The sequence below is a fragment of the Notothenia rossii genome, assembly GCF_949606895.1.
Source record: "Notothenia rossii genome assembly, chromosome: 8".
NCBI lineage: Eukaryota > Metazoa > Chordata > Actinopteri > Perciformes > Nototheniidae > Notothenia > Notothenia rossii.
In genome coordinates, this window is record NC_136906.1 from 54,086,531 (window position 1) to 54,101,733 (window position 15,203).

At 42.8% G+C, this 15,203-nt stretch overlaps 1 protein-coding gene and 1 long non-coding RNA gene across 5 annotated transcripts; one reads left to right on the forward strand and one right to left on the reverse strand.

The window, feature by feature from the left end:
• Positions 1-325: 325 nt before the first annotated feature.
• On the reverse strand, positions 326-1,628 carry LOC307016078. Its single transcript, XR_013801753.1, has 2 exons — positions 1,254-1,628; positions 326-894 (listed from the first exon to the last, which is right to left on the reverse strand). It is a non-coding gene; the product is annotated as an uncharacterized lncRNA (long non-coding RNA).
• Positions 1,629-4,977: 3,349 nt separating this feature from the next.
• Positions 4,978-11,009, forward strand: LOC307014102 (uncharacterized protein). Of its 4 annotated transcripts, none has more exons than XM_079641823.1 (8): positions 4,978-5,471; positions 6,245-8,876; positions 9,045-9,129; positions 9,296-9,427; positions 9,514-9,629; positions 9,717-9,838; positions 9,984-10,057; positions 10,353-11,009. In XM_079641823.1, exon 2 carries the CDS (start codon positions 6,645-6,647, stop codon positions 7,773-7,775), a length of 1,131 nt encoding a protein of 376 aa, XP_079497949.1. In that variant the 5' UTR covers positions 4,978-5,471; positions 6,245-6,644; the 3' UTR covers positions 7,776-8,876; positions 9,045-9,129; positions 9,296-9,427; positions 9,514-9,629; positions 9,717-9,838; positions 9,984-10,057; positions 10,353-11,009. The 4 variants fall into 3 exon arrangements, 3 of the variants coding, with proteins under 3 accessions (XP_079497949.1, XP_079497951.1, XP_079497950.1); XR_013801153.1 differs by lacking the exon at positions 6,245-8,876; XM_079641824.1 differs by lacking the exon at positions 4,978-5,471 and having other exon boundaries at positions 6,015-8,876.
• The last annotated feature ends 4,194 nt before the right edge of the window (positions 11,010-15,203 follow it).

The window sequence follows — 15,203 nt, forward strand, 5'->3', positions numbered from 1 at the left end:
GTAACCCTTGTATGGTGTTCGGGTCTGTGGGACCCGTTTATTATTTTTCTCAAGAAAATTGATAATTTATTTTCTCTGACTCACTCAATGGCCTTGGCTCTGCATGTCTCCCTTGAAAAAGAGATCAATGATCTCAACGGGATTTCACCTGGATAAATAAAGGATTTTAATTGAATTTTCTGTGAAGAACAGATATCAGAACACATTTTCAGTGACCACCCACTGTACCCCCCCCCCCCTACACATTTATATTACATACAGGGTGTTCGGGGCCACCAGACCCACGAACACTGGCTGAATAACAGGAATATGAACACACCACCAGTTAAGGTCAAACTTAAATATGTTTACTAAATGTTGTAACATATATAAATAAAGAATAAATGAACACATCCAAAGTACAGAAAAAAGAAGAAAAAAAATACACTATTCCTTCCTAACAAGTTTCTCGAAGAGCTTGAGGAATTTGGCGGAGGCTTCCTCCGAGGCTGCCTGCTGGCGGTTGAAGCGGTCCTCCTCCTTGTCCGCCTCTGCCTCCAGGATGTGTAGCAAAGCACTTTTTCTTTTTTTTCGGGAAGGGGGACCGGCAGAGGTGGATGGCTCAACACACTCCTGGCTGTCCTAGCCAGACTCTGTGGCCTGGCTCTGGACAGCCTCAGTGGATGTTGAGCCACTGCCAGAAGCCACAGCAGCAGTGGCCGAGTCCATCAGGATGGGAGGGTTGATGAATGGCCTCCCACCGATGGCCTCATGCATGGCCGTAAAATACGGATCTATTATGTTCCCAATCCAGGAAAATGTCACTCACTCCCAGGCTTTCTTGGCAGTGTGCCTTCGCCAGGTTATCGTTCTCGACCCTCACTTTGATGAGGGTCAGAGTGTCTTGCTCTGTCCCTGTGAAAAGACAAAGTAAAAGGTGTAGCTTAAAACTGTTGGAAGATTTACAGACTGTAATGAGCGATGGATTCTAGTGTACAACATAGCCCAAACCAAATGATGGTGCTGAATGCTAAACAAAGTTCTGGTTGATTTAACACTCTTACAAAACAATTAACGTTTGCACTTTTAAACACCATGGCATGCTGTAGCAGGATTGGGTGTAGTTCAAATGTGGATAAAAACATAAAGAATATCAGGTGAAATGTCAATAAGGAATGCGGTTAGAGGGCTCTAACTGCATACAGACGGGCGGAGTTTGATCGCGCATTTCACTTCTTAAATAACTAATGCAACGTATCATTGTCAACACTTACATTTGTGCATTGCTCCCGCCATGGTTTTGAAATGATTCCAGCGGTGTGTCACGCCTATTTTATACCCAACGTTCCCGGAAATGCATCCGCGAAGGAGCCGCGAAGGACCGTGGAGGACCCATCAGTGTATCCTCGGTTATAGCTCCTCCAGAGAGCCTCCTCGACGCTCGATCCTCGAAGTGCATTTAGAGAATTGAGATGTCCTTCAACATGGCCCGCTGAAATTCATTTCCGAGTCACTACCGGAGGACAGAGGAGTCGAGGAGGGGGATTTGACGAAATGAGAAAGGGCCCTAGTGTTTAGTTTATGTTTGTTTTATTTTTAAACGTGTGCTGCACCTGTGCCATGTCTATTTTTAATTCCAGCCTTTGTGTATTTTCCCACCGTTTTGATTGTGTCTCCTGGCCCACCTGTTCCCCGTCAGCCCTGCAACCACCTGCACACCTGCACTTCATCCCATCATTAGTTCAGATTATATTGAAGTCTGGATGTTTCTTCAGTCTTTGTTGGCTCCTTGTATGTTGTTGGTTGTAAATCAGGTGGTTTTGCCTTGAATTGCCATTCACCTTTCACTTTAAGCCTTATTGCTGACAGGCCCTTTTCAATTAAGGGAAACCTTAAGCCTTTGGCACATTAGTTGAACAGTGTGCTTTCAGCTTAATGTCAACAAATGGTCTGAACTGAAAAGTGTATCCAAATTTGGTGATGGGAAGCTTTTCTGTCCTGCAGGGAGATCTATCCTAGCCGGGCCATATCGCCCAACAACAATGTTAGACCTCAATTACGCTTTTGAGTATAAATGGGAACAGATCTTTAATCAGATTCTCCAAAATTATTGTTCATAGCCTTAAAAGTTAGCCACCCTATTTCAGAACTTTTAGACCTAGGGGGTCAAATAGATGTCAGTAAATCAAGCTCAGTGCTCAACGGGAGGTTTTAGCTTGTGATGAAACTCTCTATAAGCTCTGCGAGTTTTACATCCCCCACACTTTCATTATCATCTTTCTTGCACAATGTTTGTCGACTGGAATTTAAACAGCATTAAATGTATTTGATGGGTATGGTAATTGTTCACGTTTAAAAAACAATTACTGTATTTGTGCATTATCAAAAAAGTGCAAACTTTTCAAGAACTAAATGGTTTATTCCTTCTACATGTAGTATTTCACCCTCAAGTATTGATTTATTTTGAACACACACATGAGTCACACTCTTTTCTACTGCTGCTATATATCATCTTCACTTGATCGTAGTAAAATCGTTAAGCCTCAATTTAATTAACTCTGAATTGTGCAATGTTTGGATGTATCATATGAGTTTACATCGAGTCGGACAATTACTTGGATTCAAGCTATAGTCAAAGCATAAATATCTGCTGCAAAGGCTGAAACCAGCAGGGTGCACTACGAGATCTATATAGGCGCATTCACACCGCAGTACTTTTCCCACAAAGGTTCATGAGAACTTAGTTCATGAGAATTATTTAGTTCTCATGAACTAAGTACAGATCGCACTCACACCGGAATAAGTCCCTGGGGGAGGATTAGGCAAATGAAGCCACTAACGTCACATCTTTTTCTTCTGCTTTGGGTTTACTGGCTGGCCGCAATCCACTTCACGGCGTATACTGCCACCCGAAGTCCCAGGCCGTAAGTCTCCGGAATTGGGGACTGGCTTCAGTGGAAGCTGCTGGGACTCCCAGCAGCTTCACGTTTTGGGAGTTTTACGGGGCGTGGTTTGCATTCCGCCCAGCCAATCAGACATAGGAACCTTTTTCTCCCACAAAAGTCCCTGCTCTCTAGCAGGGACTGAAAACGGGGTAAAAATTGTTCTGATTAACTAATTTTAGTTCCTGGGGCTTTTTGGTGTTGTTACGGTTGCTGTTTCTGTCTGCTCAGTAATCTGCCTGTGAGTGTTTTCAGCTGTGCGTGTAAAATGTAAATAAGCTGCGCAGTAGCCCTGACGTCATTGGCTGCCCATCCTCTGGTCCGCCTCTGAAGATGGTGATGGGATTGACGTCATCCAATCGCAGCGCACAGCCGGCGCACACCTGCTGGGGACGAGTACAAAGGCCGCGGACTATCACCACTCTGGAGGCTCTGTTGAGTGAACAGACGCCTCTTGCTACTTGCTCTTTGTTCTGTGGTTAACTTGTCTAGTCTGTGTTTAGATAGTGTTTAGAGTGGTTAGTATTGTGTGACTGTTGCCTTTAGTTTAGCTGTGTTTTGTATAGATTCTTTGGTTAGTTGTACCACTTTTAAAGTGAGGTTTTGTTTCGTTCTTTATATTAGTATTTATTTTCCCAGTATGCGTTTAGACTCACGTTTTAGAGTCCTCCCTTAGTTTGGTTGCCCATTTAAACTTGCGTCCTTGTGGCCTCTATTGTTTGTTATTCAAACCGGTGTTTTTGGCTCTTTTGTTTGTTTCAGGCTGCTTGCCTGCCATTTTGTTCACCTGTTGTGCATTAAAACAACTTATAACTTTTACCAATCCCATTCTGGTTGTGTTTCTTCCCTTTGATTTCCCTAGCTCAGAAGGGAACGTAATAGGTGTGAACGCAAGTATATCGTAGTTCTGATGAACTATTGTGTGAAAAGTACTCCGGTGTGAACGCGGCTATAGGAACCTTTTTCTCCCACGAAAGTACCTGCTCTCTAGCAGGGACAGAAAAGGGGGTAAAAAAGTTCTGATTAACTCATTTTAGTCCCGGCTCTTTTTGGTGTGAACGCGACATTTCCGAACTATATCGGAACTATATCGGAACTAAAGCGGGAAAAGTACTGCGGTGTTAACGCGCCTAATGAGTCACATGTTCCACAGGGATAATAATTGTGGTGGCCACATGTATAACTGTATGGATCGATAAAGGGAACGTGTTTAGCGATTGTGCTACAAAAGAAAAAGAGAACTTTCTCTGAAATTGTGCACGGTAAAAGGATCCCCTTGACTACAAATTGAAGCGATAACAAGATTTTGAGTCATCAAAACACTTAAGGGACTGCTCTTTGTTAGATCTGAAAGCCTCCTGCTTCAGTGACTAATCTATCCAAAAACAGGTCTCACTACTTGATCAATAGACCCCTAAGCCCCTGGAGACTAAACATCATGAAAAGGATAGAATGGTAGGCTGTTTCAAATGTTATTACCTTCAGCCCCATGACACCAGGTCAGGCTATTAAGAAACATTTAAGTTAAAGGGCCCATGTCATGGCCATTTCTACTGATCATAATTCCATTGTTGAGGTATACTAAAATAGCTTTATATTGTGCAATTTTCCAAACTCACATTGGTTTTTCATACAGCATCTCTGGCCCGGTGAGCCCAGTGTGCTCTGATTGGTCGGGACGTTGCAAGGCTCGTTGCTGCGAGGAGCAGACAGGCTTCCGGGTCGGCGATACAGCGAGAACAAGCGAAACTCATCCTGAGCACACACAAACACTTACAGCCGAAGTACAAACAATAAGTGTGGCTTGATATTGAGTAAGAAATGTTTATTATAACGTGAGCATGGGTCTGCGGAGAGCATTTCTCCGCGATCCCAACTTAGCAGCCCGAAAAACGTTTACCCATTTAAACAGTCATGGTAGATACCTTGTTTGTTTTAAACATCATAAATACACAAACAACAATGAATACTTACAGGTTGTGTACCCGAATCTCCCGCTGGTCCAAACAAAGTAGGAGCAGCATCGTTCTTCAGTGCCCTACGCTGTACACAGGGGTGGACTGGCCATCTGGCATACCGGGCATCGTCCCGGTGGGCCGTTGACCCAATGTGGGCCGGTCCGCAATGTTTTTTTTCTTTTCTTTTTTTCCCCTCTAAATTCCCTCCAATTGGGCCGGCCAATTGGCTACAGAGGGCTAGCAGTGTGTTGCCAGCATCGACACATATTATTGGTCTATTGTTTGTCATTGTCAATCAATCATGGGCTGACAGGCTCAGAGAGCCCTGACAGTGCTGTCAATCACAACACAAACCAGGGTGGGGCGGGACCTCATGGCATGGCTGGGAGTCGCGGGACGGGCTGCTGCAGAGCTGAAAATGTATAAGCAGAAGAAACGCCCGGGTGGCGCTGAAAAACTGCGACTTAAAAAGCTGAAGTCTCTGGAGGTGGAGGCTGCTAAATATTCTAAATTGACGGACCTATTTGGTGCCGTGGTCACCCCCCCAGCAGGTGCTGCTGCGCCGGGAGACGAGCGAGTGGAGGCATACATGGTAAGTAACGTTAGCCTGGGGCTGGCTAGGCTATATTTTTGAGACATGTCCAAAAAAAAGTAGAAAATGTTTTTACATTGAATGTGATGTGACCTAATTAACTGCATAGTCCTACTTGTGACAACATATTAGCCCAGAGTTGAAGGGCTGTGAATGTTGGTAGTTGTGGTTGATTTTGTTTAAATATGCCGAATTGTGATATGGGTTTTTATTGTTCAGATGATTTAGCTAGGCTAGCTAAGAGCTGCTAACGTCAGCGGTTTCTTGTAGCCATAGCAACAGTAAACGTTCACATGGACCAACGAGCTGTAAGTAGAGATGAAGCTGCAGAATCAAGCTGTATTGTAAATACAGATGAGATACTTTGAATTTTAGCACAAAATATAAGTAAACCTATAGGAAATAATTAGATTAATTTGCAATATTTGCCATTAAATGTATTGTAATCTTTCAATTCATTTATTGTTTACTGAGGTGATAACTATTTCATAATTTGTGTGTAACTTTAATTTATGTGTAAATGTGTTACTTTTACTGTAGTTTTCAAATGACTGTGGATAGTGCTGTCTTGAGCATTTTCAGGTTTTGTCACAAAGATCTTAATTTTTTCCATTGGAAAACACTAAGTGTCATAATGAAAACATGGCAAAGCCACTAGTGTTGTTACGCTCGCGAATGTTTCGTTCAATATGAACTAATCTTTTATCTTGTACATTATTCTGTGGTTTTGAGTTATTTCCCCATCCAATGATAAATGCTTTCCCTATGTCCAGCCCAGACAGGTTCAGGGCAAGTCCAGCTGGTCAGTTCAGGGAGAGAGCCAGACCAATTCAGGCAGCCCAAAGACTGCACCACCTGAGAGGGAAAAGGCTGTAGAGAGTGAGGAGTATGTCAGCCCAAAGACAGGATCACCTGAGAGGGAAAAGGCTGGAGAGAGTGAGGAGTGTGTCAGCCCAAAGACAGGATCACCTGAGAGGGAAACAGCTGTTGAGAGCTATGAGTGTGCCAGTCAAATAACAGATTTTTTTTCACAACCTGATTAGAGAAATCTCCAGTCAGTCATTTTTAAATTACCATCCTCAGCAAAAAAGTAGCAATCCAGTGGTGCAGAAAGTGTTCTGTAGCAGAGACGGCACCAGTAGAAGGTGCCTGACGTACTGTCCAGAGCGTCACATGCTGTATTGTTTCATCTGCATGGCATTCGGTAAGAGAACTGATAGCAGTCTGTTCATCAGTGGAATGTCAGATTGGAGGCATATACACCAGCGCACAGAGGAGCATGAGAGAAGCAGTGGACACAGAAACTGTGCTGAAGCTTACCTCTTGAAATCCACCAGTGCTGATATCAGCAGTGTGTTTGGTGGCAGTCAGATGTCGGCGCACAGAGAGCAGGTCAGAAAGAGACGGCAGGTTTTGGAGCGCATCACAGATATCATCAAGGTTCTTGGGAAGAGGGGGCTTGCATACAGGAGGTCAGAAAATGAGGCAGCATATACTCTGGAAGACCACACATTTGATCATGGTAATTTCTTGGAACTCATACTTCTACTGGGGAAGTATGATTTCTGTTTAAAAGAGCACCTGGACAGCTGCATTGAGAACAGCAAAAAGTTGCATTTGTCTGGTGGCACGAGAGGCAGAGGTTCTCTTGTAACTTTACTCTCCAAAACCACAGTCAACTCAGTGATAGATGCAATTCACCATCTGATTAAAAAAAACATCTCCAGTGATATCAAGAAAGCAGGAATGTTTTTAGTGCAGCTGGAAACAACACAGGACATCACCTCTCAGGATCAATGCTCTATAATTATGAGGTATGTTACTGATGTTGTTCATGAGAGGCTTGTTGCAGTGCTGAAGTGCAGTTCATCCACTGGACAGGCCTTTGTCAACATGCTGTCAGAAGTTCTGGACAAAATGGGCCTCAGCAAGACCATGTGCATTGGAAATGCGACTGATGGGGCATCAAACATGCAAGGCCAATACAAAGGATTCTCCTCACTATTGTCTGCACAATCTCCAAACCAGGTGCATGTATGGTGCTACGCACATGTACTAAATCTGGTGCTTGCAAACACAACCCAGATTGTTATTGAGAGTGGGTCCCTGCTTGCGCTCCTCAATGGCATTGCGGTATTCATCAAAGAGTCATATAAAAGGATGAATGTGTGGGAAGAGTCAGGCCGAAACAAGAGACGTAGACGCCTTGCTCCTATTGGCGAGACACGCTGGTGGGCCAAGCATGAGGCCCTGAAGAAGGTGTTTGGCTCCTTTGGAAAACCGGAAGATGGTTCTGTACGTTGATGTGCTGTTGACATTATCAGCTATACAGAAACAGGCAACAGTGAAACCATGTATCCGTGTCATGGCCAGAGGATATGCAGTCATTGCTCAAGTATGAGACGATCTTGACGGCTCAAATCTTCCTCCGCATATTTGAACATACCTCTCCATTGTCTAAATACCTTCAGACGGCAGGATTGGACATCCTCTCTGCTCACAGAATGGTGGCATCGACACAGGATACGCTGAAAAGCTTGGGAAGAGATTTTGAATCTGTAAAAAAAGCAGCAGACACATTTGTCAACTGGACAAACACAGAAATCCAAGAGAGAGATGACACGGACATTGAAGTGGAGGCCACACTGCCACAAAAGAGGAGGAGGATGAAGAAAGTCTTGCCTGGAGAGATGGCTCAGGATGAGACCCTGGATGATGCAGAAAAATCCTATGAGGTGAATGTGCATAACCGGATCATGGACACAGCAATTGAAGCCATTCATGGGCGCTTTTTAACACACGGCAATCTATATGCTGACTTGGCATGTCTGGATCCCAGAAACTTCCCTCAGCTCTGCACCAGTGCTCTTCCCCAGTCTGCCCTCCAAGACTTAAGCAAGTGCTTGCAAGGATTTGACAGCAGGGCAACCAAGGAAAATATGCAGGCCGAGTTGAAAAGCTTTGCACTCCAGTGGAACAGGCTGAAGGCATCCCCATTGGCAGAGTACAAAGCAAGAACAGTAGAAGATGGATCAGGTGGTGAGGAGGACAACACAGAAGAGGTTGAGATAACTCCCATAAGCTGTTGCTCCTGCAAAGAATGCCCTCTGTGCTGCTACCAGATACTTCACCGTTTCAACATGCTAACAGATGCATACCCTGTCCTAGGCCTTGCTTATAAATACCTGCTTACATTATCCCTCACACAGGTGGCTTGTGAGCGCACATTTTCAATTTTGAAGTTTATTAAAAACAGACTCAGAAGCACCCTCTCATCTGATAAATTGGAGGCATTTATGTTGATGGCCACAGAGAAAGACATCCTCATGTCCTTGGACTCTGACTCTGTGATAGACAGACTTGCAGAGAAGAGTGAGCTGCTTAAAAAGCTGGTCCACTGATAAGGCGAGAAATATTTAATATTATTGTTATTATCACACATCACACATTATGGATGTAGTAATTCATTATTTGTCATTTTAATGATGCTTTTCAGAAGTTGTATTTTGCTTTTGTGTTGATCCTTAATGGTGTGATCATGTACACTAAATTATCAATTATTCTCCATTACAGGTTGTTCTGATATATTTGAGGAGTCGTTCTCCCTCTGTTCTATATGTGGACTTGTTCTCTCATTTGGGACCATTGTTAGAATTTGGTAAGTTTATCATGTATTTTTTAATGTTGTATAAATTCATACTTCATAATTTTAAAAAAGTTTTGAAAGAAACGCACATCCCAAAAGTTTTCAACTCTAGGTGCAGGACAGAGGAAAACATTTTATTTATTTTTCAGACTTAATAATGTATCCAATTCCCTCTCAGGTTGACCACTTGACATGTGAGAGCTTGAGGAGTTGTTCCCCCTCCGTCCATGTTCGAGGACTTGCTCTCTCTCTGCCTCCACTCTCTACCTTCACTGCACCAAAGTTTGGCTGTTGAGTCTCCTCTAGTATGGTGAGTTTATCATTTTTTATGTTTTATGAAATCATACTGAATTTGTGATGATTAGAGACTTAATAATGTATCCGATTCCCTCTCAGGTTGACCACTTGACATGTGAGAGCTTGAGGAATTGTTCCCCCTCCGTCCATTTTCAAGGATTTGCTCCCTTACTGCCTCCACTTCACCACTTTTTGAGAAGTCTATGATTTTTTGAGTATGTCATGTGTCTTATAATGTTATATGAATTCATACTTGATTTGTGATGATAAGAGACTTAATAATGTTTCCATGTCTCTTTTAGGTTGACCACCCTATATATGACAGCCTAAGAAGTTGTTTTCCCTCTGTCCCCTTTTGAGGACCTGCTTTGTCTCCTCCATCATTCACTGGGCCACTTTTAGGTTCCTGAGCTTATTTCATGTGGTGAGAGGAATGTAATATGTGTATGTTTAAAGGTTATGTTTAAAGGTTTATGTGAAGAAACATACTATATGTGTTATAAAATGACAATTGGTAATTCATAAATGTCTCTTTATATTCTCTGCTACCATTATCTCCTGTCAAACAGGTTTTCCTGACCTGCTAGAAGTTCTTCTTGATGCTTGAGTCATAGATCATATCTGAGAGCTTCGTCTTGACTTTGTGAGTTTATTATGCAACTTGTTTTGTCTCAGATTGAAAAAAAAGGTTTGATTATGATTATTTCCTGGCTGAAGATTTTCATATTGATGGTTTTAATTTCAAACATCTGCATATCTTTTAAGTTCAATTAACAGTTATGCAGGTAGGCCTTAGGGCTCTTTTGAGACTTAAGTCATCCTTCATGACAGATACATTTGTTCACTAAGTGTCACTACGTCACAAAAAGGCTACATGGCCACATATATTTGTCAGTACACAGATACTGAGTACAAGTTCTGTTTGCTGTTTCTTGCAGGTCACGAATTTGGTGAGGAGTGGAGCTGGCTGGCTGCGGACAAGGAAGTATAGAGCAATACATACTTGTGCACATACACGTATATGAGAATGCATATCTATTCAGACCTGTAACCCATGTCTTAGACTTTTCACACAGCTATGTATATATATATATATATATATTTTTTTTTTCCAATTCTCTATTTATGGTTTCATAATGAGTGAGTGAGTTTCAGCTCTAATGCTGTAATATGTTTCTATATAGATTATTTGTCAGGATATTTTTTTGTTATTATTGTCCGAGTCTGGTTTTAACTAATACTGGGCTTACACCAAAAGATTTTCACAGTCACAGACTAAAAACTGAAAGGGTAGCATAAGGGTTCTTCCCGTTAGTCTCGTCCCACCCCTAGTCATGACATAACTTCTGTTGTGATTTGACACTATAATGAATAAAGATTGATTGATATAGCTGTCAATTTTAGTCCTTGAGTTCATAGTTAAGTCCTTTATTTGTTAACTGCTATCAAGGAATATGACTCTCCTTTGTAGTATGCATGAGAGAAGATGCCGCAAGTTTAGTGGACTTCTATGTAGTGTCCGCTGATAATGTAGTGGGCTGGTCTGGACAGAAAATGCCAGGGCTGAATTTTTGTCCCAGTCCACCCCTGGCTGTACATATCCGGCATGAATTGCTGAAAGGTTTGTGAAGCTTTGTTTCGTGAAATGCTGGCAGAGGGTGCGGCCTCTGGGTATTGTTTGTTTGTAACCTTTATTTATCCAGATTGGTCCCATTGAGATCATAGATCTCTTTTTCAAGGGAGACCTACAGCAATTAGGTTCCACATGAAACATAAAACAACATAAAACAATAGAGGATATCATACAACATTTACAATAATAATATTTACATACTTATCAACATTTACAAATAGCCATAGTTTCAAAGAGCATTTAATTTACACTTGCTTTAAAAACATGCAGAGGAATGAAATTGCTCAGTTTCAATTATTCACACGTCACAGTACCCAGGAAGTAAACAATGGAAAATGAGAAATCTCCAAAGAGGCGTTCTGGGGCAGCATAGACAGGTATTTTCTGTGTAAGAGTTATACTCGCTACAGGGTGTACTTTGAGGGTTTGTGACTCTGCAGACCGTTTACATGCAGAAAAACCTTCATAACACACAAGGGGACGGTTAATAACTGGAAAAGCATGACATGGGACCTTTTAAAACTAAAAATATCCTGCTGAAACACTGATCTGAGGAATGTATGGAGCATTATGTGCATCAACAAGCTTTTATTCTTAACCAAAGAAACATAAGGGTAAGTGGCTCTCTGGACATGAGAGGGTCAGGGTTAAGTTAGGGTTAGGTTAGGGAAAAGGGCAGTGCTCTGGCTCTCGGGATAATATTGTGGTTAAAATCCTTCTAAAAAAACTCCAAGGAAAATATATACAAGGTTTCTAAAAGCGCATAAGAATACAAAATAAGTCAAATCAATTAAAAAAGCAAGAGGGGGCCCCGGTCGTGTGGGAGGTGGATGCCTCAGATAATGGGCTTGACTTCAGTAAGAATTTCATTGTGCCCTGCATCGTCATTGTTTCTGTGGAGTTTACATCCACCTCTGGCCATTTTTTGCCTTCAAGGGGCTCAGCAGCAAACAACTCTGGCTCCCTCTGCTGGGGGGACTGTAGGTCTGTGGGTGAGAGAGGAGAGATGGTGTTACTGCATGGGAGAATGACATTACTGTAAGTCTGTGTCTGCTCTGTGGTGTTATCTGTTGTCTGTGGGGGTGAAGAGGCAGGGGAAGGAGGGCAGGCTAAGGAATCAGCCCGGGTTGCACCCAGAGGGGTAACGTTCAGGCCCCACCGCGGTCACCGCGTGGTGCACGGGCTCTCGGGTCAATATTTTGTGTTTAAAAACCTGTTTAAAAGCTCCTGTAGTAAAGCCAATACAAGTTAATAAAAGCCCTGTTTGGTCTGTGTTAAAAATGTGTAAGGAAATGCGATAAAAGAGAGCAGCGTTTGCAGCACATGCGGCGGGGTTAAAACCTGTACTCCTGCCCCCCGGAGGGGGTCTCCCCCGGTGGAGTGTCCGAGGCTGCGTCACACAGCATCAGGTAAAAGACCTGGTAAGTGGGTTGAAAAACATCTGGCTAAAAGGACAGAGGTTGACTTTGTTTAAAATCGGCATGCAGGTCAAATTTAAATAAATACATTAAAGTGCTTCTTTTTTTTTTTATAATATGTGCTTTTAAAAACAAGTGCTAGTAATAAAAATCACATCAACCCAAATGTTAAAATATGTATAATATAAAACAAATATGTAAAATGTCAAATACACACAGGTTAATAGGCACACAGGGAGGGGAAATATCTTAAAATAAAGTCAACCAAGTGTCCCTAAAAGCGTTTAAAACCCAGGCCGAGGTCTCGAGAGGTGGTGCAGGTGAGACATGGGACACGCCTCGGATGATATTAAAAAAATAAAAGACCTGGTAAGTGGGTTGGCTGATTTCAGGGTGTTTCCCTGCGGGAGGATCCAATATCCATTTAAAATTAAATGGAAAGTAATAACTCAAATATAAATAAAATAATATAAACAATATTTAAATCGGAAACGGGGGATTAATAACATAAAAGATATAATCTCCTCATTTGGAACCTAATGAAATAGGAAAACATGCAATACAGTGCAAGCATAAAATAAACTGTGACATGTAAAATATAAATAAATAATATATAGAATATAAAAATATATAAAATGGTATAATAATAATAATAATAATAAACAAAGAAACCCATGCATTTAAAAATCATAAAGGAGTCCAGATGAGGAGGATTTATAAAATAAGGATAGGAAATATGTATAAAGAATAAATAATACACAGATAAATACTACAATATAAATAAATAATACATTGATCAATAAATAATTAGATAGTTAATTTAAAAAACAATCCCCTTGTAATGTATATATAAAGTATAAAAGGCTAAAATGAAGGTTAGGGTCAGAAGGATCAGGTGGGGTTGTAGGTCGAGGAGGTGGGGTATCGGGAACCATCGGGAAGGAAGGGGAGTGGGCTGGTTACTGTGTCTGGGAAAGGATTGGGGTTAGGTTTGGAGTTAGGATGAAGGTTAGGGTCAGAGGGATGGGGTGGGGTTGTAGGTCGAGAAGGTGGGGTAATGGGAGTCGTCGGGGGAGGAAGGGGGAGTCGTCGGGGGAGGAAGGGGGAGTGGGCTGGCCACTGGGTCCGGGTTTGTGTCTATGTTGGGATTAGGGTTGTCCATGGGAACTGTGAACTGGAAGAGGGCGTCCAGGGCTGCCGCTGGTGGTAGATGCGGGAATTTCTCCTCATAGGGCGGTTCTGCGATGGAGGGGAGTGGTTGGTGTTTCATGGCTGGCCCACTATAGGGAGGTGGAGACGGAGGACAGGAGGAGGAGGGAAGTGTGGTGGGGGAAGTGTGGTGGGGGGAGAGGAGGTGGAGGAGGGCAGATGGCTGGTGTGGTTTTGTTGAGTATGCGCTGCATGGTGAATAAGGTATCCAGAGTTAGCCTGGGGCCATATCCTTTACGTGTCCATCCAGTGGCTATTTGGAGTGATGTGGCGTTCCAAGGGTTGTTCGATTCCATGGTGGTCTTGTGATGCTGCTGCAGAATGTTCATGTTGGTGTGTATCCAGTTGGTGTTGTTGTGTGTGTGTTCTGTTGGTGTGGATGGTTTGATAAAGTATGTAAGTCTGTGGAACTGTCTGGACATTCCTGGTGGGTAAGTGCGTGACGTAATTGCCCTGTCAACTGTGTGTTTGTGGTGTATGGCTTGGATCAGTTTGAAGTAATGTTTGCTTATGAGCAGTGTTGGGACTAACACGTTACACAGTAACGCGTTACTGTAACGCCGTTATTTTTGGCAGTAAATAGTACTCTAACGCGTTATTTTTTTTATTCAGTAACTCAGTTACCGTTACTACAAGGTGCGTTACTCCGTTATTTTTTTTATATAGTCTCGGCTCCCAGACGTTGGTGAGCGGCGCCAACAGCGAGGCGAACAGAGATGAGAACTGTACTTAAGTACAGTAGTTGAGTAAATGTACTTAGATACAGCCTGTGTCACATGCGGAGACGCTTTGTGGGCGTGTTTGTGTTTAGTTAGCCTACTAACAATACTATCATGGCGACGGCGGAGCACAAGTCGAGTTTCTCCGCATGGAGATATGCTCACTATTTTACTTTTCTCGAGCATAAAGAAAAGAATGTGTTAGTTAAGTGTAAGTTGTGTCTTGGCGGGTCAAAGATCCTATCTACTGCTCAAAACGGCAATTCCAATCTGATAAAACATCTGCAAAAACAACATGCGGGGACGAAGCTATTGACCACAGACCCAGAGCCATCCGACGCCACCCCACCTCCACCTCCACCCAAGCAACAGCGGCTGGATTTCAACCGAGGGACTGCTAGTCAGGTGAAAGTGGATAAAGCCATTGCACGGTATGTTGTTGAACACGTGCAGGCTATTTCTACAGTGGAGTCATCCGCTTTCAGGGAGCTAGTAAGCATGATACCATGTCCGGGCGGCACACGGCATATGGGACGCAAAACGTTTTCCAACTACCTGGAGAAAGAATATACCAAAATGGATAGCGAGCTAAAGAAAACATTTGAGGGGCCGGAATACATCTCGACCACCGTAGACATTTGGTCTGTCCACAACAGAAGCTTCCTCGGGATAACATCTCACTGGATAGACCCCACCACTTTACAACGCCAGAAAGCTGCGTTGGCCTGTAAAAGGATAAAGGGTAGGCACACGTACGATCTTACTGCTAGTGAGATTGACCACATTCACTCTTTGTATGGAGTGTCAACA

What these genes read in the sequence shown, in the direction of transcription:
- LOC307014102 (XM_079641823.1), top strand. Translation starts at nt 6,645, where the DNA reads ATGCTGTATTGTTTCATCTGCATGGCATTCGGTAAGAGAACTGATAGC.